General features: G+C 36.5%; 1 protein-coding gene across 3 annotated transcripts in view; it reads left to right on the top strand.

Annotated features, from left to right (window-relative positions):
- LOC126380548 (rho guanine nucleotide exchange factor 17) overlaps window positions 1-26,818 on the top strand; it is a 92,390-nt gene that overhangs the window by 1,649 nt on the left and 63,923 nt on the right. For 2 of the 3 annotated variants that reach the window (XM_050030021.1, XM_050030020.1), the window contains exons 2-3: window positions 23,619-23,730; window positions 24,338-26,378. In XM_050030021.1, the coding sequence (XP_049885978.1) occupies window positions 23,666-23,730; window positions 24,338-26,378 (2,106 nt within the window). In that variant the 5' untranslated portion in view covers window positions 23,619-23,665. Of the gene's footprint in view, window positions 1-23,618; window positions 23,738-24,337; window positions 26,379-26,818 lie in introns of all 3 variants that reach the window. The other variant, XM_050030022.1, reaches the window with a different exon arrangement.

The raw sequence follows: 26,818 nt of genomic DNA, 5'->3' as shown, positions 1-26,818 counted from the left end.
CCTCTTTTTACAATACCGTAGGTACCTACCTACGCCCGTCTGTTGAAACGTCTGGAAGTACCTACGAGTAGGTATCTACGTACCTGCATATTTTATCCGTAGTAGGTAGGTAGGTGGATACATGAAAGGATTGCATGACTCTATAGCTAAAATCCAATGGAGCTATAGGTATACTCATGACACCAACTTATACTCATCTATTAAAAAGAAATGACAAAGGATAACCAAATAGGTACGTTTAGTTAGTAGGTGGTAGTATTTACTTATTCGTAAATGAAAAAGTCAAAATATTTATCTACTTTTAACTGTGTGACATTATTATTGGCATGAACAAGAGCCTTACCAATAAAATCAAATATAGGTATAATTAGTAAAACATAATCTTCTTCTATCGTGTGGGTTGTGAGTTGGATTACCAACCCTACCAACCCTGGTGTCAAGGTTATTATAAAGTCGCCAAAAGCCCCTGACAACTTCAAGTAACGACTACTTATTTACATCAGTAAGTAGTAACCGGGACCAACGTGCCTTCCGAAGCACAGATCTTAATTTCGGACAATCAACTGATCAGCCTGTAATGTCCTAACCAAACTAGGGATCACAAAGTAATTTTTGTGATATTTCGCCACCGGGAGTCGAACCCGGGACCTCCGGATCGTGAGCCTAACGCTCAACCACTGGACCACGGAGGTCGTTAAAACATAATGTAACAATTTGCGTCACGGTCGGACTCCCTGCAAGAGGGAGCGGTTAGGCCTGTCAAAATAATTACCGCCAATAATCTCTTATTGACAGCGTGATTTGAACTCAAGCCTTCCCAGCCTACAGATTTATGTATCTCTCAGATCAGTCCAGCGAAACAATTTTTTCATGCAAATATATGACTCGAAACTTTAAGGATATTAACATGACACGAGTATAATCCTTTCCTTTATTATGCCAAACCGACATTTAAAATATCGGTTTCGTTCAAAAATAAATAATCGTTACTGGAGACTTACAACAATGGACACGTTCTGAGGGGCTTTAGTTTTTAAGAACACATTCTTGGCCGAATTTTAAGAGACGAAGACTTACGGTGACTTTAAAATAAGAGTTGACTTTTGAATGGGACAAATTTAACTGAATGGGTGTAAAAATAATGAAATTAAAGTGTGTCAGACACGGTTCGGTTGCGTAAACGGCATGTGTTATAGTGCTAGGTGTAAAAACTGTCACTGTCATCGTTTCTCAGTGACAGATGGGTGACAAATTGACACGGTATACAGGGTAGTAAACTGCTTATAGTGACGGTTTTGTATGGGAACGATAACATGTCATAATTCGATATATTTTTATAATCAATATTTGAATTTTAACGCTTCGTTGGAAACTGAACAAAAGACAATACTGAGGCAATAGCCACGTCAGTTTGCCTTAGAACACAACATTATAAAAATGCTTTCCCAACTTTACAACAATCTTCAGATTATAAGCTCTTCATATTTTTGGTAATTATTATTAATAATTATGTATATTGAGTTACAGTTTACACGTTTGGCATGTAGAGTTGTAAAAAACCTCATTAGTTCATGTACGTCGCGCCCCCGAAGTCTCACGCAGCAGTTTTTGTATTGACTGTTCAGAATAAATTATAAGCTATTACAATCATTTAAGATAAACATCTTGCATATTGATAAAGTAACAAAAAATGGGTATAGACTTGTCTGGGATATCGAATTGTTTAGATTTATAATTTGTGGATGTAAATAAATCTGTGTTGAGAGCCTGAGATTAATATGTTAAGCGAATATTTTGGGAGGTTTCAACCGGGCGACTAGTTTGATTATTACAAACACAAAAAATGCTTTCAGCTATCTTGGATATGTTTTAATACGACAGAAGGGACGTGTTATTTCTAAAGTCACGAAACATTGTATGGGCGATGGGCTGATCACTGTCTTGTCATCACAATCTATAGCTATCTTGGATTTAGTTTCAAAACTGCCTACAAGTTGTTTTCTTATCGCTGCGCCTCTGTCCACTCCATTTGGAATTACGGGCTAGCCTGGCTTCAGCTTTGCCTTAGTGAATCTAAAATAATTGCACTTTCACTTAATAATTTAGGTTGTCAAAATTTTTGTTTGATCCCCAAATTCACGCCGCGACAAAAAACACGAACAGACTATTTTTGCACAGGATCAATATTTGCTTAAAATGTTTCGAGTTTTGTTTGACTTGTAAGGAATTCGCCAAATTTCACACACCCATAAAACGTAGCGTTTTAGGTCAGAAACGTTAAAAACAGGTTTTTAACCCGAGTAGAAGCTCCGTATAGTTTGAGATAAACGGATTATCCATTTCAAATATTTCACAAACTGTATTGTGTCAATAAAGAAATAATAACGAATGTGCTACCAAAAAATTTATTTTTTTTTAGAATAGAAAATGGACACATTTTTTCCGTGTAACGCATTCTATAAAAAATCTAGATAATAAGCAATAAGTAGGTTGTTATAAAAAATATATTTTAAAACAAAGGACAGTAGTTTCATTGTGTTTTCCGAACGACAATAAATGAAATGAGTAGCATTTATTTTAGGGTCTTCAAATAAGAATGTCACGTGGAACGACTGACTCGAATTCAGTTTTAGAAAACGCGGAACATTATGAGATTTTTTTTAATGATGATACATAGATTAAAAGAATTTCACATGAACAGGAGGAGGAACCGGTGGTTGTCCCGGCTTGACAGGAGTGGGTTCAAGTCCCGTCAGAGTCAGATTTTTTCGATTTAAATTTTCTCTTTTTGAGTTTTCCTGAGCACGGGTAAGTGCAGTAAGTGCTATAAAAACAAAAATCACGTAACATTATTACTACTAATAGTAGTAGCTACATAAGATGTAGCATCAAATAATAGCTACTCGTGACAGTAGTAGCTATTTCTAAAATCTGAACAGGAACGAAAAAGTTATTCCAATCATGGAATATAAGAAAGTGGCTGAAAAGGACCTAACGCGCATTTTGTACAAGAAATTGAGATCCGCTGTCTCCGGTTTAACCTCATTCTCTTTTACTACTACTCCTGCAAACAGATAACCACGATTGTTCTACTGCTTCTCAAATTCTATAGCCACTTTACCGGCAGTGTATATTTTATGTGATAGGCTGCAATTTTATCGTTAGTCATTAATATTCGTAAGATACTTACTGTCTACAAAAGTATTTTTTTAAATAGCCAAGGTTTTTAGCGTTCCTGTAAAAAGTATGGATTTCCTTATATGATATATGTGATTTGCAATGTACAAGATGATGTGATGATGTGACGCGGAGCTCCGTATGTGGTAAAGTTTGCGTCGTGGAGTGCAAAGTTGAAGTATGAACTATTTGCTCATACTTTTGTATGGCGTGCGTTTCGCGCTCACTTGGCCCTTCCAAGTTCTTTCTTCTGTTCAGTGATTCCAATAGTAAATTCCGTACGTCCTTATTCTGACTACTTTTCTTTTTTCTTTTTCTCAGGCAGCCCAGGCTTACGAATTAGGAATGCGGGCAAGCAAACGATGACGTTTTCGCACATCAGTACACAGAAAAAACTATTCACTTAGGAATTCGTGATAAATCTCTTTGTTTGCAACTATTCAACTGATAACATGAACTTAAATATTAACATAGCGTGTGCATCAACAAACATCACATTGTTATGATTATCGCAAGGGCATTTGCTAAATACATACGAATTTTTGAAAGAAAACATATGCATACTTACCTACCAACTTCAATCTAAGTCTAAATACTTATATCCAAGCCTCACTTTCGTTCCGAATGTCTTTTACTTTTGAAATACAAACCTCAACAATGAGGTTTATCTATTGTATCTGGAAATCTCAGCCCTAGGAGGTTAAATTGGTGAACAATATACTCATTTGTCAGTCTTTGTTACCAACCCATCTACAGGGCTGAATAAGTACATCAATGCGAATAAACATTTTTCGTGACACACACAGAGGTAATATAAGCTTGTTTATGATAAAGAACATAAGAACAGAATAACTATACTGCTTAACTAGACAAATATGTAACTCATTATATGTATAAAATATTAAATACCTAAGCGTTTTGTTGTCGCAGTAACATTATTTCATAAACTTCGCACGTGGTCGGCAAGTTTTTGGATGAGTAAAATTGAGATCGTATTTTGAAACTTGCTTTTGTGGCTAAATATGGCCTACCCGGAAGCGATATCGAGACACAACAAAACAGTACTTGCATAAACTCACGTTTGCAATCGTCAGAGGTAAACAAACTCATATTTTATGTCGACACAAAATTAAGCTAGAGCTATTGTTAGCGGATATGATACTTTGTATACATTACCAGCCTGCACTAAGTACTTACACAAAATAATAACTATCATTAATTCCACGAGAGATAACTACAATTCTAAACAAGCCGAATAAACTTCTCGAAATTAACGTTATATGACCGAGCAGCATTTAGTTAATCAAATGCCAAGTCATAGTTCTCGTTGGAAACTGTTAAAGCGAACCTCGGGCAGATAGACAACACTTCACAATAGATGTGTGAATAGCTATCAATTATTCATTCATTATAATCCAATTCAGTACACATTATCTATTCTTTGTAAGAGAGAAAGACATAAACATCTTTGTGAGTATATAATTAAGCATCATTCAGCGGTTGGCGCCATTTAATACGCTGACTTTGCAACAAATGTTTGCTTTCAAATCACAACATTGTGCTTTATCTGGCATTCAACTACAACAATTTATCGTAATTGCTTCTTTATCAATAAAAGTGTTGAGGATTTCTTTTTTAATAAAATAATACCTACTGCAGTATGTATTGATTGTAAGTGTTGTGGTGCCGGTAACACCAGCGAAACATAACGTTAAATTAAATGACGTAACCTAGTATTTGTATTAGACATAATCAGCAGATAATTCTTTTGACATGCATTGTAATATCAATAATTCTTTAAATTCCAGCACATGTATTGTAAGAGTAGGTACCACTCCATTTGTTCGGTGATACAGTCACGTACAAGATACTCGGACACTTGGCATCGCTTCCAGCCGCATTCTTGTGTGACGGATCAAATTATTAGTCCTATTACACTTCCTATGTGACACTAAACAAGAAGTAAAGCCGTGGTAGCTCAGTGGGAAGAACGCTTGCCTCGTCCCAGGTTCGAATCCAGCACGAGGGGAACCAATGAGATTCGATATTTTGTTTCTAATTCATGTGTGGCACTTATGATTACCATTATGCTCAGCGATAAAGGAAAACATCGTGAGAAAACCCGCATTAAACCTGTATTGGGTTGGTTTTCCCTTCGATGGTTGGACGGTTAAACAGGCAGTCGCTTTTGTAAAAAACCATACATTCCACGTCGCTGCACATTTTGTAGCAATTTATCACAAGATGGACGGTATGGAGAACTGTCAAAATTTAGGAACGCTCAACAGTGCTGCCGCCTACATTTAATTTTGAGCTTCTAATTTTTATCCTTAATTAGTCTGTCTAGTCTAGTCACCTTCAACAAAGTCATAAGTAAGTAAAATGTTTATTTTTCATAAAAAAATACTGAAAATTTTGTTACAATAAAAACCCCACAAAATCAATTCCTCGGTTTGTCTGTGGGAGTGGAGTTCGCTTAGATATTATGTTTTAAAATACTTACAGTTAACTTATAGCTAAGAGATCTTTTGCATAAGATGTTTAAATAAAGATTTACTAAATTTAATAATTACTTACATGCCTATACATCACCGCCATCATCATCATCATCTCTGTTGATATGATTCACTTGACATTTGAACGCTTGACAAAATTTGTAAATCCTACATTTTATTTTTTGAGTTTCTGAGAAAATTGTGACCTTTACTTTTTGCATCGTCTGTTAATTGGTGGTACTTACGTAAATAAATTTACGTACGCATGTATGTATATTTAGATTTGTTACATTACGTTCGTCGGGTCTAAAAACTCTCATACATCATTGAACGGAGACTGTCTCCGGCTGAACCTGTTATCTACCGCTAAACCACTATGACGTTGACTCATACCATCAATCTTGTAAATCATCTCATTAACCCGCGATTGTTTTAGTTTTTTGCAAACTTCCAATCGACACGCACTTTAGTTTTCCATCAATTCTCAGTCAGCTATGCTGTTAATGTGGATGTATGTTGTGAATTGTTATTGAACTGTAGGTATTACAATACGTATAAAAACTTGAATGCTTTTACCATTAGATTCGTGTTAACACATTTACTGTTAATAATAAAGAACCAAGTAGATGTACATAATTGTTGCCAAATAAAAACACCGTTTCTTACGATGTGATTAACGATTAAGTTATGTAATATATACGAGTACCTAGGTATATTTAGGCATGAATGCTACTGAAATGAAACTAAAATTGACATCCTTTATGGATAATTGGCTTAAGAGCTATGGACGCAGATCATTTGGATTGCCATCAATCCCCTGTTGATTAGATTGTGTTGAGGTTCCAGCGTGCGTGATTGCGTAGCTTTGACAACTAAGAGTATTTGATGTGGTTACTATCCCCGTGTGTTTCCTATACGATTAGAGCGCAACCAAGATGTACAAATATATCTATGTTACCCTTCGAGATATGTTCTATTATTTCAGTTCGATTGTCAATTGTCTTTGTGTGTTTACGAAATGGTATACTGGAGTCGAGTTCTTTTTAATATGAGAAGCTTTTTAATCGTTACTGGCAATTACAAGATTCATGTGTAATACTTACATAAAAAATACGTATTTTTACGAAAACAAACACAGTTATGGGAGAGAAATAGCTATCCAGCAGAAGTCCTAAGCCAGAATGGTACCTATAGGTAGAATATAGAAGCCCAAGATTTTAGCGGTACGGATGCGAGGTGGAATCGGGATTAGACCAAAATTGAGACCACAAGAAATATGAGACAAGCCATGAACAGATAAAAGAGTAGGTTCCAAGTAGTCAAGTCATGAAATTTCTATGGAATTTGTGTGAAAAAGCAACCTGTGACGTCATAGAAAACGACAAAATATTACATTTTTTTTATTAAAATTCATAAATAAGTTAAATAGAATAAAGAAAACCTTTTGTCACTTGTAGATCTGTCTTTATTTAGAAATCAGAATTTCATAATTTATCGTTGATTGGAAACTATCCAATTCTGACAATGATGAACCTGCACTTTTATAACTGTTCCTTGTAGTTTCTTTAGTATGTATATTTTTTTAAGTTCTAATATTTCCATGGATCGAGTGATAAAGTATTGAGTGTTATAGTTTTACTGCCGACGTTTGGGGACGACTTAATACGAACTAAACAAAACTGAATAAACTACTGAACTGAATAAATGAGCCACTTTTCTAATAACTTAATTCTTTTTTTTGCCGATACTTATTGTAGGTTTGTTGCATAATTATGTCATTCATTACTTGGCCGGACAAACGGGACTTACTCTTTTAGTCTTTACTATAATTGAGTGGAATTTCAAACTTATAATAATTAATAAGGATATCAGTTTTATAGCCGCAAATTTGTTATATTTCTGCTTTTACGGTAGTCGACATGGCCTCAATATCAACACCTACAGAGTTTGAGAACAAGTCACGTTACTAAAAATATAATAATTAACAAAACATAGGTAGCACAAGTTAGCGTTTGCCAAACATAAGTTAATGTCATTATTCAAGAAACGTGTTTCCAGTATAAGGTGAGCTGTAATCCCTTAATGGGATAACTATATTTCGCCACCTATAAAATAAAAAATATTTAGTCCCATTAAAGTTCATAGATTTGAATATTTAGACTGCAGCGCTTTCAAAGGAATTGCACTTAGCGTTTATTGTTGGTGTGTACGCTTACTTAAGCATTGTTGCGCGTGTAGTTCGAAAACATTTTCAAGAGTGTTCTGTGTTTACCTAACGACCCTCCAATACCGACCCCGCTGACGTGGTCGACGATTACGACGCCCTGAGTCGAGGTCCTATAAGGCACTTTCAGGCCTATTGTCTTTACAGTTTATACCGCCCAAGGAATTAATGCAATATACGGCAAATCTACTTACAGTCAGTCACGTTAAAAAAATCTCCATAAATCCTAGCTTATGTTTGATATATTTAATTTATGGTCCTCTGTGGGTTGTCCCCAAAAACATTTTAGTCTCATAATTGTTTCTTGCCCGCAAAACTTGTGCGGTGTTAAGATGATGGGTCTTTCTAAGGTGGTCAGAAGAAGGTGTTATCCAATTAAGTCTTAAATCATTTAAACCAATAAACGATGTATTTATCAAACTGTCTAAACAAGATGCTAAAGTGGGCATACCAGTTTGATATGATAATGTTTTACATAAAAGCTTAATGTACAGCCATTAGAAATAATTGGGTAAGATGCGAGCTTCACTGACATGATACACGGTGATGAAGAAAACATAAATTACAAGATTTTGTTGTAGATAATCGTTCAGAAGAAGGTAAGTAATCGTTAAATCGCATCGTAGTGACAAAAAATACTAGTTAACTGTTGTTAAAACTGTTATGATTTTATCTCCCTCTATCCCGTTTTTAGGGTCCGCTTACCTAACCTGAAGATTTGAAGGTCCGGTTTTTGACAGAAGCGACTGCCTGTCTGACCTTCCAACCCGCGAAGGGAAAACCAGCCCAATACGGGTTAGGTCACATACCTCTGAAAATGCTAGGACATGTGGGTTTCCTCACTATGTTTTCCTTCACCGCTGAGCACGTGATAATCATTTATGATCCAAACATGAATTCGAAAATAAATTCGACAATCATGGCCTGTGCTGGATTCGAACCTGTGACCTCAAAGTGAGAGGCAAGCGTTCTATCAACTGGGCTACCACGGCTTCAAAACTGTTATGATTCTTAAAACTTTTACTTGAAATGCTATGTTCAAAGGAATGGATAAAGATGTACACTAAACAAAATATGAAAGCTATACCAAATGTCATTGTGATACCACACAGTGTGAATTATAAAGTACAAGATCATCGACATGATTCGATCTCGGCATTCGATTTATCATTCGAAACTAATGTATTCGATTGAATCGAGACGAACCAGTCCGCTCGCTTTGTGAAGCCGATCCTTTTTTTCTAAAGGACTACTAAAGAAATTATTAGGACGATCCCTAGTTATTTTGGTTTGGTCAAGAAATATCGTTTTATTATACCATTACTAGTTAGGTAGGTGTAATAATGTTATTACCATATTTCGAGTATTTATAATCATTCTAGATAGGGTCAATAATCCGTTGTAATAAATATGATATAATTTTTATTTCCCTTTAATTTTGCTTGGTGGCGTGGCAATGTTATAGACAAATTACGCTTTTTCTTAGCTTACTAAAGCATTTTTTTAAAACAAATTGTTTGTACCTAAAATGTATGTTTATATACATAATACGAAGTAAGGTGATGGAATGTTTAAACGCTTACACAGTTTTCAGAATCCTTAACATTTCGAAACGTAAATAAGTAGGTTCAGAATTACTCCTTACGGTTTCAACAAATCTAAAGGTCAAGTCATAAGTTCATTTAACTCTAGAGGCCGAATACGGTTTGCGCTGTATTGACGTTTAAAGACAAATTTCACAGCCCACTAATATTAACTACGGTAAAACTAATGTCGAAGCAATAAGATTGTATCTTCAATTAACGGTATTTTATTAGGCGCAAAGGAAATTTTGCAGAGCTCGAGAGCTATTACACGCAACTTTGACTGTGAATAATGATACTTATTATAAGGCGTTAAGAGTTTCGACGATAGAAATATATGTGGTGTGTTTTAGAATAAGTGGGATGTATGAACATTAATTACATTACCGCGCCAAAATCAAGGAAAAAAAACTATAAATCTTTGTATTTTGATCGTGAATGATAATGTTTTGGATGACAGTTCGGCTACCGGGGATTTTTTTGCGGTACGAAATTTATGAGTGGGTACATTCTGGTATCACATTTTTTTTATCAAATAATTTACACGTATATGATATGTAGGTGGTCGTTGGTCAACCCGTAGTTGGGGCTTCCGAATACATCCCGCTTAGGGACGGTACTGAAAAGTGTCGGCGCCCGAAGGAGGTAATATAAGATCCCGACGACCCGATTACTTTAACCATAGAGACGGCCAATCAGCTCGCGACAACAAACACTTCAAAACCCCGATACTGTCCCAAGTTCCGGGTCGATTAATGCTTTCAAAAAATATCCTCTTAGACGACTGCCTAACCCGAGGTTCGCGCCTAAATGGGCACCATCCAGGCCAATTGTCTTAAATATTATACCGAGTGAGACCCCTCACCGCTCCCCATTAGTCCGGCCAAGTAGTTAATGCCATTTGTCGCAAATCAAGGTCAAGGGCAACTAGCCCAAACATCTCTAGTTGATGCTCCATGCCCCCTCCGTTTGATAGAGGACGCCTAAACCCAGACGTTTATAGATATAACATAACATAACAAATACTTTATAGCACAAACAGGAAAAAAACTAAATACAAAACAAAAAAGAAATAGAGAATATAGTTTATAGGCATGTGAAAATACAGATGTAAACATAGATGATGAAGTGACGAAGCAGCCCGTATTATGAATCTAGTTTACGTAATCTCTATCGAACAGCCCTGTTTACACCAAAACAACCTGCAGGATAAAAAAAAATCACATAAGTACCTAAATACTTACCTACGTACTACGTTACAACGTTTTCTGTTGGAGTAGAGTCGATGTATTTCACACCTCCTTTAAAGAATTTAATGAAAAAAAAATAACATTCTGAGTATTTTGTGACAAGTTGGAATTTAGCTGAGCCGTCCCATAAATTGCTGCAATACTCCATACATGATCGGACTTGAGCTTTATACAGTATTAGGAGCTGTCCAGGTGTGAAGTAACGCTTAACCTTCTTGAGGACGCCCAGCTTTTTGGCCACTGTTTGTGCTTTCGACTCAATAGCAATATAATGTGTGGTGTGAAAATTTTCCTTTATAGCTGAGGTTATATCGAAGTTATTATGATTCTCCCGTCGCCGTACGTGTCAATGCCGAACTTCATTATGTTATTGACGATCAGCGTCGACTGTCGCATTAACGCCAATCAAGATGACAACTTTTGCATTGAACTTTCCCGACATATTGATTTGTGACATTGAAGGCTCCATCATGTATTTATTGTACTTAGTTGTGAAGTCGTGATAACTCTTTTAATGACACTGCATTCATATGGTATGTTGTGTACCTAACTATATAAACTGAAACTTCCGTCCTTAATCTCAGATAGTAGGTAATGATTTAGTTACTAGCATTCCACACAAAGCAATAAAAATAAAAATTGACAAAGCAATAATTTCAAAATATTATCACGGATTTATCCTGTTTATCACAGGGTCCGCTTACCCACATAACCACAACCCATACGCAACGCGCAATGTCTAATTTTTATTTGTTTTTTTAAGAATTTCAAATTAAAACTAAGTATGTCGGCGTAAGTACCTATACCTTCACTTGCTACGAACCCCGCGTCTATTTTTAACCGACTTTTAAAAAGAAGGAGGAAATGAATTTGACCCGTTTGTATATACTTAATAGGGTAGTTTCCAACTAGTCAAATCGGTTATTATTTACCAAACGTGAAATTGCACACGAAACGTTACACACACCGCTAGACATGAAATTGCTATAGAATTTGTATGAAAAAGCAATCTGTTACGTCATAGAAAAACATGACAAAATGACGCAATTATTATTCCATTTTTCATTATTAAAATGCATAATTCATTAAAATTCATAAAGTAAAATAGAAAAAAGAAAACGTTTTTTTGTCACTTGTAGATCTGTCTTTGTTTAGTAATCAGAATTTCATATAATTTATCTTTGATCTAAGAAACTATCCCATTGTAGGAAAGTACTGTGATAATGTGACCGCTTTGAGGCACACCATCCTGGCCGGCGGCGCCTCCAATGAATATTAATCAAAGTTTAGAAAGAACAGAGTAAGTAGAGTCGCTTTAACGTGTTTATTGTTCCATTTCCTTTTATTATAATACGGCTCTCATTACAATTAACAGACAAGATTTGTAAGGTACTATGATGATGACCTCTTTGTGCCTCAAAGCCAGAGCTTTTTAGTTTCAGAAGCACTAATATACACCCGAAGTAGGTAGTTGGAAACAATGTATTAATCTTTTTTTAAATGAGACTCGAATGTGCAATCGGTGCGCGCTTTCATAATCTCTCGACACCTGATACTGGCTTGTTGGCTGTAATAACTAGGTAATATGTAACTGGTTTGCTTATTAACTCATTTTATCCAAAATATTTTATATGTAGGTGTAGAGACATACATAACTTAAAAACTATCTTAGTTTACGACTGTGTGGAACCCAATAATTCTAATTGCAGGTTGGCAATTCTTGCATACTAAATAAGTACCTACTTATTTGTTGATTGTTTGTTTTAAACAATCGCTAATTTGATGAAAGTGGTTCTTACTGTCTTCTTATTTGCGAGTCGATGGCGAAATGTAATAAAGTAACACAAGTCAGAATGTTTTGTGTCTATTTGTCAAGTTTCATTGTTCAGTGAAACTAGGTACATTTTTGGGTATATTTTGAGGTAAATTGTAATAATTAGATTACATTCTCGCTAGGTTTGTTAATTTTCATCAGCTGATCAACGATGTAGTATTTTTTTGTTGATACATTTATCATCTCAAACATTGCAAATTAAAAAATATTTTGCTTTTATAATAACCGCTAAAAGGAAATGAGAAATAATTAAGAGGAAATTTAAATCAATATTAAAAGTCCTTAAATCATCGGGGATTAAAAAAAGTATTTTGCATTTCTAATCAGGATGTTTGGCCAACTAATGGCAACATTTATATGATAAACTGACGAGGAATCGATCGATTTAAATAAATTATGAATGAAATCCGTATCGAACACAAATTCGATAGTTTCACACGTCTTAATCCAAATTTAAATATACCTTATTGTATAGATTGGACACCTGTGAATGGGTAACTAAGTTTATAACTTAATATGGATTATAATCAATACTAATCAGTAGCAGTTCATGATCCCAATTAATTATGTTATTCTGAATGTATAATTTGAGATCTTACTAATATTAATTTTCATTCTCTATGATTATAGGCGAAACTATCATAAAAGTCAATCGATTCGAAAGCGGAAATCTAGTGTAAGTACTTACCTACTATCTAATAAATAGTTAACTGTATTATTGTTTTTGGATAGCACAAGTCTGCTTAAGTATCAGTTGATTTATACTTCGATTTTCATTTGCGTAACCAAAATAGTTCCTAAATGTGAAAAAGAAGTCATTGTCACTTTTAATCTTTAAATCAATCATCATTATTTACTTGGAGTGTATCCAAAAATTCACAGGTATGTGAAGTGAAGATAGATTTAAGGAAAATCGCACTCTGTGTACAGGTCATAAAAGCTTATGTGGAATATCTCATGTTAGGATGGAATTGTTGCCTGGTGAGAAAATCCTAGTTATAAATCCAAGTACTTACATATTTATATTTACGTTAATACTTCGTTTACTTACTTATATTATAAAAGAATAATATATTCTTATAAAAAGTTACTATTAAAAGCTTCAATTTCCAGATTAATTCTTAAGTTTCGTAACATAACCCTATATAAGTAATGTAATGTCTCAATTTCAAACAACAAGCCATATAATTCTTCACAAGAAACAAAATGAAGCTAAGAAATCATTTTGTGTGTTTTATAAATACTTTATCTACCGCGGTGGGCGGCGGCCGTAGGTTGAATCGACAAAAAGACAATTTATCTTCCCAAGTGGTAATTTGTAAAATATAGATTTAGTTTTATTACTTCGAATTGGAAATAAGGTTTTTATTTCAATAAACAGTCGTGTTCTATTATGAAAATTAGTTACGTCGTCTTAGTATGGAGAATATTGGGATTTAGATTCAGCATTTTTTTACGGAATATAATATTATGTCTCACTGACGCTCTAACGTCACGAGAAGAGTACTAATTACGAATAACTGTTGTGATTATATTCTTTACCGCAGTAGTGACAAAGTTGAGAATCCTTCGCTACCACATGGTGAGTTAAAAGTTCTTTTTATAATGGAGTTTTAAAAAGAAAAGCAATGCATCGTCGCCCACGACTTACGAGTCCAATATTAGAGTGTGCGCGCGCTTTACTACATCCAAAAATAAAACGTAACAACTTGCTAGATAATCCAAGCAATTGCTAGTTTTCCCTTGCAAAAGGAGATGAAGATGTGATGTTTGACATCATTCTTGTTTTGGTGGATAACTCACTAAGTATTACAATATTATTGCAAGATCTCATTTTCATGAAATCTGAGAAGAACCCCATCAGAGTAGAAGTAAAAGCTTGGACACCATTTTTCTATGGCGGCTTCAGAGGGGAAGTCTCAAGGTTGAAAGTTACATTATCAATTGTTAGCAAACGTGTTAAATATCGAAATTCCACGTCCTTTTCATTTCTTTATTTTACTTGGTGACAAACACAAAAAGACAAACTAAGTTTAAAAAATAGTGCGTGCTGTGAAAGAAGTTCTTTTTTCTATGAAAGAACTGGGGCCGCCTTGTTATTTTCGCAGATTCTGCTTAGAATTATTATGACTTGTCAATTAGTTCCATTGAAATCCGTGGAAATCTTTTACTCCGCGGATTTTCGCTTTAAACCTAGTTTATCCTTTAGTCTGCATTTTGTAATATCACTGTAAAACCTTATGCGAACTCGCAAACGTACAAACTTGAATTATAGCAGTTGAATTATAGTGCCTGCTCGCGTGGTGGCTAATCCGACTCCATGTGGTTGCTGCGCTGTTGTCCATCTGTGTGATAGCAACCTAACTATTGTTCGTATCACAGACTTCAGGGAACATAAACTACATTACATTTTAATCTTCGGGCGTTTTGCCAGCTTTAATTTTCCGGGTATTTGCATTTTATTAGGCTTTTGTGCCTTTTTTGTAACGCCATCCCTGGTTTTAGTGTAGCATTGCGTGGCTTGAGTAATTAAATCAGTGAATGTTGTCGTAAGGATGAAGATAATCGTTTCGGTTCTACAGATAGTACTTATTATGAATCTTCTATCTTCTAAGTAGTTTTATTTTTAGTCAGTACTTATGACAGTTTCCTACATGGCCGGACTATTCGTACAGGTAGTCACCTGTCATATCTTAAGAGATTAATAAATACGGGTTATTTTATTTTACTCACTGACGATTTGTTGGTCTGCCTGTACTTATAGGCTTTGTATAATAGGTAGATACATAATAATATTTCGAAGCTAATAAAAAAACACATGAGCCATGTCGGGGCCTTTGGCGGCTCAATCGTAACCCTGACACCAGGGTTGATGAGGTTGGTATTCCACCTCACAACCCACACGATAAGAAGAAGAAAAATAAAAAAAACACATACAAAATAATAAGACAAATACAAGATATTGCGGTAACGGAAGACATTCACTTCGATTGTCAATTGTCATAAATGTTGCCACTAAGCGGTATTTATATTGCGATAATAAAACATTCATAGCATTCACTATATTATACATTAAATAAAACAATAAATGTCGGGTCGTGTATAAATCTTGTGAACCAGTCTTATAAATAAATTTGATAGAACACAAACGGTAATAAAACGCTTTTTAATCAAAGCGACTTTTCTCATTTGTTTATTAAGATTATAATAATATACTTACTTACTTACATTTTGATGCTTACATTTATGAGTTATGATTCATATCGATTGAGTATGCTCAATAATTAAAACACAAACGTAGAACTTTCTGTGGTAAGAATGTATAATATTTTAAGGGTGTAGCAACCCTAGTCTAGTTCCTATCCGTTGCCTAGATGGCGTATGTATAGCGGATTCAGTGTAAAACGTAAATAAATTAGTCATTATTTGTGCCACAAGAGGTAAAATAATAATTAATTTTCTTTAGATTATTGATTAAATATACATTCCCATACAAAAGTATTTATTAAGTTTCTGTATTTCATGTTACAAATAAACATAAATAATCATTTACAAAACTTTTTTATATGTAGTTTCTAATAATAAGTAAAAAAAACATTTAAATAGGAAGTTGTCATTAGCTTCAGATGCAGAGTAATCCTGAAGAAAATAGAAAGGGTTTATAATATTTTTTATTGATTATAGGTTCTCTAGATCTTCAAGTAGTGGCAAAAAGGTGTAAAAGTTTATTTAGCTTTGTTTATCTATGACAAAAAATATACTTGTCTAAATGCAAGATTTTTTTTTGCAAATTGTTTAATGATGATTCTGCCTACCAAAAACTGTCTGCCTAGTTGTGAAGCTAATATTTCAAATCGGCTTATACATGAATAATAACAAGTGTCTGATAAAATGAACCAATGTCTTCATAGCCTAAACAAATACTTTGCGAATAGGAGTCATAATGTTCCATTCAACTATTTCGGAAGAGACTCCTTATGTTACATCGTTCGTTACGGGATAAGGAAGATCATTTGAACTAGCTACACGCATCTACCACGCCAGAAATAACTGGCATACTTTTTTAATTACTTACAAAACTCACCGCATGTGTTATATTTCATGACTTATACTAACGCACTGGATAATTGGTTACTCATCTCCTGTAAAGTTTACGACTAGTTAAACTCTCGGCATGGGACCAAGCTACAGTGGTTATAAAAGATCGCGAGGAGTGGAAATCTGTGGATTATGTAGGCCTCGAACCACGATTAGTGAAAGTGGAACAGCAATATTTACGAAAATGATCATATGAGACTTGCAAGATTGACTAAGTTATGCTTTGTACCCCATTTAAAGTAGCATGATTAGAGGGATATATCTCTAGACTCTTTCATACGAAGCTGCGTACCGTAAGTGCGAAAGAGGTATATCTCGCGTCTCTTTCGCGCTAGGCTATTTACACATACACACACACACATATTTACATTTTTTTATTTATTTAGGCTATTTTTTTATTTTTTATTTCTTTTATTTTTTTTTATTTTATTTTTTTTTTTTGACTATATCTCTGTCCTGCTGTCATGTTACATTATATTACTTATAGTTATATTATTATAAGAGGGTTATAGTTCAAGTAACATCTTTTAATAACATACCAAACGACAACATACATACATACATAAACTCACGCCTATTTCCCACCGGGGTAAGCAGAGACTATAGAATTCCATTTGCTTCCAAACGACAAAATTGTCATATATTTGCCTGTCCTAAACATTCGGGTTATTGTCGTTAGTTGTTTAATAAAACTTACAATTGTAAATTACAACGACAATTTGATGTTCATTACGTAGCTAATATGAAACTGCAAAATATTCGTGATCACACACTCCGCAATGTACATTAAATTGTCATTGTAATTTACAATTGTAAGTTTTATTAAACAGGCCTCTGATGTTTTATAGAGGTCTTAAAAATAAAAGAAAGTACAAACAGGAACCCTGTAGGACACTGCAGTTCTTACATTTCGATTATTTTCACAGCCGGACGATAGTGACAAGGGATACTAACTCAAGGGTTTTAACTCTAAGCTGTCCAAGAATCCAAGAATCAAAGAATTCAATTCCAACAATAATTCCTGAAGTTGTGGCTTCTATACTGTTCTGGGAGCGAATAAAAAACAGAACACGATCAGCTGCTTGTGTTCCTGAGCATGTCGTAAAATCCGACAGAGGGATTGTGTCCTTTCTAACATGATGTACAATTGTTATGGACGTTAGGCTGATCCCTTGTCACTATAAGCTTTATCATACCCATCTTAGGACTAAGTATCAATAGTGGCTGCAAGTTGTTTTCTGATTAATTGTGACTCTGCCCACTCATTTAGTTATGTATGTATGTAAAGCGGGAACAATTCGTATTTTCTTAATGTAACATTGGCCCCGATTCCTGCAGATTCCTCCTAATTTTATTTTAAGTTAAATCCGTCATTTTCTTATCCAAAAAGGAAAGGGACGGATGATTGTCTACAAATTAATTTTAAAAAGAATGAATAACCCGTGCGAATAAAATAGACATCTCCCTGGTATGCAATCCGATTGACGTGCTGTCTACTTAATACTGTCGGGTTATTGGCCGATGTAAAATTTTTAGACGGTTGTTTTAGATTTCTGCCTAAAATTGACGTGTATTCCATAAATTTTATGCCTGTCGATTACCCGTCCCTTTCTTTTTCAACGGATGAGAAAATGACAGGTAAGTATAACTTAAAATAAAATTAGATGGCGTCTGCAGGAATTAGCACCAATACTTAGATAAATCGTGTGTCGTTACGTTTCTCTAGGAAATATTCCCTTATTGAATATTCAATTACTGAACTTCCCACCTGACTTTAAAAATTGCTCTCATTTTTTATTTTCATCATGTAGGTTTTGCAAAGTATTTAATACTGTTTACATAATCAGCGGTTTGTGGCGCTGAGCCACATTACAAGGCCGTTTTGGTTCAATGAATATTATGTTACGTACTCTACTTATGTCGCTACAAGTCAACTTAGATATGCGTTCAGGAATCTGAACGGCGGGTTCATAATAGTAAGTTTTTACAAAGCATGACTGGTGCAGTCAAGCAAAATGACACTTGAGTTGAAGAAAAATAATTCCTTGGTTCGAACCGTGCATCCACACCGCAGTTAACTTTTGTGGAGCAACACAATGCAGCACGGTAACATTAGGTAACTATCTGTAACTTTTCTATAACTTTTTATTGTCGGTTGTTGCTGAGTAACATTTGAAAACATTGATCTACAAAAAGTAACTGCGGTGTGGATGCACGGGAAGATATCTTACAAACTTACCTATACGAATGTACCACATTACTTATTTCTTACTTGTTTTGGTTAGATACAAGGACACGAGCTTGTTGAATATTCAAGCTTAATAACAGAATAAATATTTACGTATAACAAAATATTGGAATTATTTCGCGGCAGTTACTATATTTCTCTTTTGAAATCGGTAAATCATACAAAATCATGCAGCACGAACTTGAAATTTCCATTTAGGTATGTTGGCAAACATTGTCCTTCACTCACAGCCCATGTGTCGTAATTCCTTGTTCGCGTTATTTTTAATTCTTTGTTGAAAATGCATGAGTGTTTGTCAGAAAGGCAATCACCACGTTTATTTATGCTGAGAAGGCTTCACAATATTTAAACTGTAGTCAAAATAAGCGCATTTTGTGCATAAATATTACTTATACTTCGCATGAAATGACATTAAAGTTTCGTGTCTTATATACAATACATACGTAATTATATTATTGTGTAGCCATTGTTTAACTTAATGGGGATAGCAAAGAATATGTTGAAATGAAACAATTTAAGACAATTTTTGAAACAACAATCCTACTAAAAATCCGGGAATAAAAATGTAGCGAAGTTTGCGTGGGCAAAAATATTTTCCCTGTCAAAATATTTAAAACTTACGTACCCCTTACGTCACTGTTTGAACACTTGAAACTTTCTTCGCGAACGAAGTCTCCTTTATCCATACGACAAGAATTGATGTGTATGTAGTAATAGTTTGTCTCGTACCGCCTTGTGGCTTTATTTAAGTACCTAAATAAGGAACCACTTTCGGGTCACTGTAAAATGCGTTCCCACCTGTTTTCCGGACTAGTTCAATTCGTGCAGTCGTAAATAAACCTTTAATAAAATTAGAAATGGCCGCTGTCCTCGACTGAATACGACATCTGTCGAGGCACAATGTTAACAGAAATCCGCCCGCCCTAGACCATGCCGAGATTATCATATCGTCACTGGAAAGGCAAAATTACGTAAGCGCCAAAATAGGTATTTTGGGTTTTTTATATATTCGGAATCAGCGTTTCATTCTGCGTCGATCTGTCTGGGTAGCATTGCGATACGAGCACTTTTTTGGCGCTTACGTAAATTTGAAAATAGTTGACTTTTTTCAATTCCAGTTTCTTAAACGACAAGATTTTGGTGTTTTTTTCGTGACTGGTGTATAAGTAATATTGTGGTCCTATATAATAACTACATATTAACTTTAAGTAAATTTGGCATTCTATAGTTTGAATAGTATCATTTTATTAGTAATTTTGGACTACTGAAAATAAAAAATAGACTGTGTATAAGTCATTTTTATTTACAGCTTTTAAAATAAGTAAGGCGTATAAGAAAAAAATGTCTTAGCATGTTTATGCAGTGAATGGCGAATAAGTAATTTTGACTTACAGTATTTAGAATAAGTAAGGCGTGTACGTAAATTTGCCTTCGCATTTTTATGCTGTTATTAAGCAAGTTTGTGGGCTAGCAGTAAGTTTCCCAGGAAGTTATATTTTGAACAATAGATCTAAAAGTAAAACTATTTTAGAATTGATTTTATAATTTATTAGCGACCCGGCTTCGCTCGGATGCAATGCTGAGGAAAAATGAAATTATTTACGACATCACATTAAAATCCTCAAAAATAACAGTATTTCTACACTATTTATTGGATGTTATTATACATACCTATAAACTTTCCTCTTGAATCACTCTATCTACTAAAGAAAATTGCATCAAAATCCGTTGCGCAATTTTAAAGATTTAAGCGTACATAGGGATATAGGGACAGAAACAGCGACTTTGTTATACTTTTTAAGTTCTGTCGTTTGCATATTTAGCGCCAAGTTTGAATTAAGAACTCAAAATTCAAATTTGTTGGAATTTCGAATATCAAAACAATTGAAAGCATTAGGATTAATGCAATTGTTTAGTCACAGCGTTGGTTTGAATCTGTCAGATCATGTCCGAAAATGAATCTTACAAAGAAAAATTTTCTATAACTTTCGAAGAGGCCTACTGCGACTTCAGTGTTTCAAACATTTAAAATCTCTATTCCACGATGAAGTGCCATGTCTGCGAGCCATCGAACGCTGGTATTTAGAATTCGAGCGTGGACATCCGCCTTCACTGAAGATAATATCGTTGCTGTGAGACAACTAATCCTCAAAAATCGTCATGTGACATACCGAGAATAGAGGCGTTATTAGGTATTTCAGGGACAACAATTTAAACGATATTGCATGAGGCACTTGGTGTGAGAAAACTAGTTTGCCGTTGCATCCCGCATTTTCTGACGATCATAAGGTAGCCCGCGTCAGATGGTGTAAGAAAACTCTTCAGAGGTTCAACCGAGGAGAGTCAAATCACGTGTACGACATCATCAGTGGTGACGAATCTTGGATTTATGCTATTATCCTGATTCCAAACAACAATCCACAGTTTGGGTCTTCCAAAACGAGTCAAAGCCGACTAAAGTTGTTCGCTCTCGAAGCACTTCAAAGAAGATGGTGGCTACCTTCGTGGAGAAAATCGGTCATGTTGCGACAATTATTATTGCACTTGAAGATCGTAGGACGGTTAATGCAGATTGGTATACTACAATTTGGTATACTGTTTACCACAAGTCATCGCCGAACTTCGAAAATCTAACCCAAAGCGACGCATGATGATGCGCAGGAGTGCAGGATGCTGCACCATGACAACGCAAGCTCACACACCGCTCGTCAAACGATTATTTGAAGCAGGAAAACGTAGAAATTCTTGACCATCCTCCATACAGTCCTGACCTAAGCTCCAATGATTTCTTTACATTTCCTAAAATTAAAAAAGAAACTCTTCGCGGTCAAAGGTTCCAGTGCGGTGAAGAAGCGGCCAACGCTTTCAAGTCAGCCATTTTGAACACTTCTACTTTGGAGTGGAATAAATGTTAAATAATACCTGGTTCGAGCGAATGGAAAAGTGTATTAAACTTCGTGGTAAATACTCTTAAAAACAATAAGGGGAATTATTGAGGAATGAAAAAGACTTGACCCTTCCAGAGACTTGACTCGACTTAGAGCCACGTATGCTTGTCCAATTCAAACAATTTTGAGCCCAAATATACTACTGCATGGTCGGCTGTGCTGCCCTGCATATGTTATGTTATGTTAGTGGGCTCTGTTTTCCGCATTTAGACTCTAAGGTGGCTCATTATGCGTGTAATTGTTGACTACGTAAGCCAACCTATCTCCTTCCAGAAGCTCAGAAGCCTCCTGGGGATTTCACAGGCTTCGCGGAGCGACCCCACCCAGCGATCCACTGTGCTGCCCTGCATATTATGGACGGTGGATGACAATGACAAAATTAAGGGCAACATCCTTCTTTCAGTCATTTTGTAATATCGTCCATCTTGGATTTGAAATTTTGACATAATGACAGTATTCTACTAGTGTAGTCCTATCTTTGATACCCATATTGAGGGGGTTGTAGAAAAATATGTACCTAGTCCGCTATTTTGGAACGGCGGCAATCTTGGATTTTAAATTTTGACATAATCACAGTATTCTACTTGTGTAGCTATTTCATTTGATACCCATATTGAGGGGGTTTGGAAAAATATGTAATCCCCCATTATGTACCTGCTGCCATCTTAGATTTATAATGTTATTGATTTTATTATATTGTATTGACATCGGAATTAAACGTGCGTACCAAATTTCAGATCAATCTGACAACAGGAAGGTACTTAAATTGCAATATCTAGTTTTGATACAAATATACCGTACGTGTTTAGCTAAATAAAACCGTTTAACCCTTTCACGGACAGAGACCATGGGTCATTGGTGGTTCATAATAGGTAGTATGGCACCTTGGAATCGGAACGTCCGTATACGTTCTGTCTTTGAAAGTGTTAAAAAGAAACTTTTACAAACAGATAACGGGTTGTACGCTATTATTTATATTTTATGAAACTTTATTTCTGGCACTTCAGTATTTTAATAGCCATTTTTATAAATCAATTGAAGTAATAAGTAGTTTAAGGAGGTATTAAGAATAATTATTTGTCTCTTACGTCTTTTTACCCATGTAAGATATTACAAAAACTTACTTTAAAGAATTTTTGGTGAACTGACATAATCAATCGATCACTTTTTAGGCAATTTTTACATAATGAGAGCAGATGTGTAAAAGTCGTTACAGTAACTTTTACTCCGCTAACATTACAGTATTATTATATTTAAAGAAATATTGTCGTTCTCGTATGCATTGTCGTAAGAGCTGTAAGTAATTTTGCTTCCAATTAATATTTTAACCAGATGGCGGTTAAGTAAATTTGCTTTACTGTAAACTGAAGTCATTTTTACGTAAGCGCCACTATATCCTAAAATAGCAATCCAACAGTTATAATATGTATTGCTGGACATAGAAAATTAAAAAACAATGTAACCTTACTTTGACATCATCTAAATTGGATAATTAGGTAAAAAGTTATGATAAAAAAACGAAAAAATGAAACTTTAAACGGCTTTTTCTCGAAATGGCCTTTTGGCGCTTACGTAATTTTGCCTTTCCAGTGACGATATTAAGTTCCGCCCTCAATGCGTGGTACTGGAAAGCTTTCATAGGTGTCACTACCATCGGTATATGTATACCTATAGTATTCTTAAGTTTAACTTAACTAGCAACAAGAGACAAGTATGAATGGGTTTATTAAGGTGGTAGTAAATGTAGTTTGTTTGTTTCAGATGTGCAAGTAGGCGGCGCTAGTATGCGCGGCGTCACGTGAACGCCAATGGCGTCCGACGCGCGCCCTCGATCGCCGCAGGATGGCGCGCGAAGACGGCGCGACTTCTCCAGGTTCCCTGTATTTACCTTTCTTTCTAAACACTTTTAATTTAAATCTTAATACACATTTATGGAGCATCTTCGATTGAAAATGAGTTAATAATTCATAGAAAATCAATTAGTTCGATGAAACATTTAAAAATATTACAAACAATTAGTTTGAATAAACAAATCTAGGTAGATTAGAAACATGATTTTAGTTTATATGTAGTTATCGCATATTGTAAACAATACTTCTCGGTCGCAATGCCGCCAAATTACCTACATTAGACTATTTATAGTCGACGTGTCTTCCGTCTGTCTGTCTGCCACCTGCTGTCCTTACCCAGCTTGCGTTGTTTGCACTAGAGCGCAAATATCATGTTCGGTATACTTTCTGTAGTTTCTGTTAGAAGAGTCATCGCTCTTCGTGAGAACAGACGTAATGGATTCGAGTCATCTGTTTCAATATAACTCTTGAAGCGTGGCAGAGTGGGTCGCGGGGAATCCTCCCGGAATTTAGCGGCGGATCGCGGGGGAAGTTTGCCCGCTCTAAATCCGTCGCACTCGCCGCCAAGCTTTTCGGCGTGCGGACGCACGAACGTACCCTAATCTAAATATATCGGCGTCGTGTGCGCAGGTCTCCGTACGTGACGCTGGGTGCGGTGCGGTACGCTGTTCGCCGCGCGCCGCCGCCGCGGGCCTGCCCTTGCCGCTGCTGCTCCGAGGAGGCAGTGGCGGCGTGCCTCGGACGCGCCAAGCCTGATCGCCGCACACTGGAGCGCTTCAGCCGCAACCTGGGCCGCGGCGGGCGTGAAGAGCGGCCCTCCCGCCAGAAGCGCTTGCGGGACCTAACGGACCGCCTGCTGCGCTCCCACACCACTCCACCGCACACCCCGCCTCCCCCACCGCCGCCGCCCCCGCCGCCGCCGCCGCACTCGGCCCCAGTGCTGCCTCCTGTACCGCCACCTAGATCCCGACATCGCCATAGCCCTCCGAGAGGAGTCTCAGTTGATCGTTATGATGATTTCGATGCAAATAATATAACTCTGGTTCGGGTTGAACCACGTTCAATTGTCGGCTCGTATGCGCAAAAGACTATCCCGTACCGAAGCGCATCATTCTCACAAGGAGACTTCGCACCAGATAAGTACTATCGTGGTACCAACCGACAGCCTTCGGTTTTTGATTTCGGTAAACGATCACTGAGAACAGATACTGAGCGTCCTGCGATATCAACTTCAAATCGTGATATTGAATCTAGTAGTGCGATTGAAGAAAATGTGACTGAAGGTGGATCTGTTGCTTCGGTAGATTCCGCCGTTGGATCTGACGAGGGTCTATTAGCTCACGCGTCGCCGGACCCACGATCTCCACCTCCGGACACGCCCCATAAACAATTAGGTGCTCGGTCGTTAACCCACCCATTGCCGCGTAGAGTACCTCCGGTTCGAGAGGAAGGTGAATCTAGTGGTAGTCTCCCTGCATTGATAGCTCCGCGTGTGTTACATGAACTACGTGAGGAAAGTGACGGCTCGCAAGCCGATAGTGCTCAAGCTCACAGTGAAGGGACGTCACCTCTTGAACCTGCCCAACCTTTTACTTTTCCACCGCTACCTGCGCCTCCTTCAAACTCTTGTGCAAATGTGGACTGTGAATGTGCTAATTTTCCGGTCGCGCGAGACGATTCTGCAAGCGCACTAGCGAGTTCCATTCCTGTGCCGGTATATGAGTGCATTGTGAAACAGTGGTCGAAGGAGTTACCGCAAGATGAGCCACAAAAGTCAGACGCTGCTTCAGATGGTTCACTAGATCGAGATAAGGAAGATGAAACAATTACAAGTGAACAAGTTGCACATTTACTGGCAGCCGTTCAAAATCCTTGTACTCCTGCACCTATAGGTGCAAGGGAGCGACGTCGACCATTAGATAAAACGAAGAGAAGAAAAGGCATCTATATAACAACTGCCAGCGATGATGGCGGAGAAGAAGAAACGACGCCTTCAGTTAACGGATGTAAACGTGAGAATAGTGATGCATCTCTACAAGAAATTCGACTTTCTGCCGAAACACGAACGTCGTCTCTACTTGGAGACAAATCTGACGACTCCTGTACCAACGGCCCTCCTAGTCCTTGTGAAGCGCCTGCCTTAATGTGGCTCAAGTCTGAAGAATTAAGAGCAAGGAGGGCAAGATTTTCACAACAAAGTTCAGATGAAAGAGACGAGGACTCTTATAGAGCTAGGCGAAAATATGGAGTTACATCTCGAGGGGACTCTCCTTCTGAAGCGGAGAGTGATTCTTGTTCTCGAGATAGAACAGCTTCACCTTCACCTTATAGCCCATCAGACACTTCTGATGTGGAAGCTAGACGGCAACAGTTCACTAGAGCACCTTTTGGTAGGACATTAGAAGCTCCTATATGTCGATCAGTTGAAGTTGGTAGAAGAAGCTTGTCAGATGCTACTGTTCCTAGTCGCAAAACCAGTGTTGGTCCATCCACGGCCGTGGGAACTAGACCTCGAGGTCCTACTCACGTAAGGGCTACCTCTTCGCCCTCAAAATTAGTCGGCGTCAAACCTGGCGCAGATCTGCTGGCAGAGCTGCTCCGAGGAAGTTCAGAAGCGCTTTCAAACTCTTCAGCCTTCGACAACGTCGTGTTAACACTTCATCAGCATAATGTAAGTACTTTTATTTTTAAATTTGCTCTGCGATGATAATTTAATTCTATTGACCAATTAATTATATTTGGATATAGCAACAAAGTTATAGTAATACTAGGATTTTGGTATGATGTTTATTTTCGCAGAACATAGCTTGTGTTATTGCCAAATTTCCTCGAAGTTTATACATCAGTGTCTTGTCGGTGGTATATAGCTTATAAAAAGAGCAATTTTGGCTACAAATTTTATAAATCCGCGATCAAATTCAGGGTCATAACATTTTTTAAATACATCACTCGCGTTTCCCAGCATTTTTCGGTCCAATGTCGTATGACTCACGCGACAGCTGTTCCAGAAGTATTAAAAATCTTAAGGGCAATTCAGTTTATTTTTACTTTGTGACACTGAACTTAGGCTTCACATAAAAGATCAAATAAATAAGTAGTTGCACACAATGG

Source organism: Pectinophora gossypiella, chromosome Z (assembly GCF_024362695.1).
Source record: "Pectinophora gossypiella chromosome Z, ilPecGoss1.1, whole genome shotgun sequence".
Taxonomy (NCBI): Eukaryota; Metazoa; Arthropoda; class Insecta; order Lepidoptera; family Gelechiidae; genus Pectinophora; species Pectinophora gossypiella.
The sequence above is the reverse complement of the archived record's forward strand: the minus strand, read 5'-3'. Positions and strand labels throughout refer to the sequence as shown.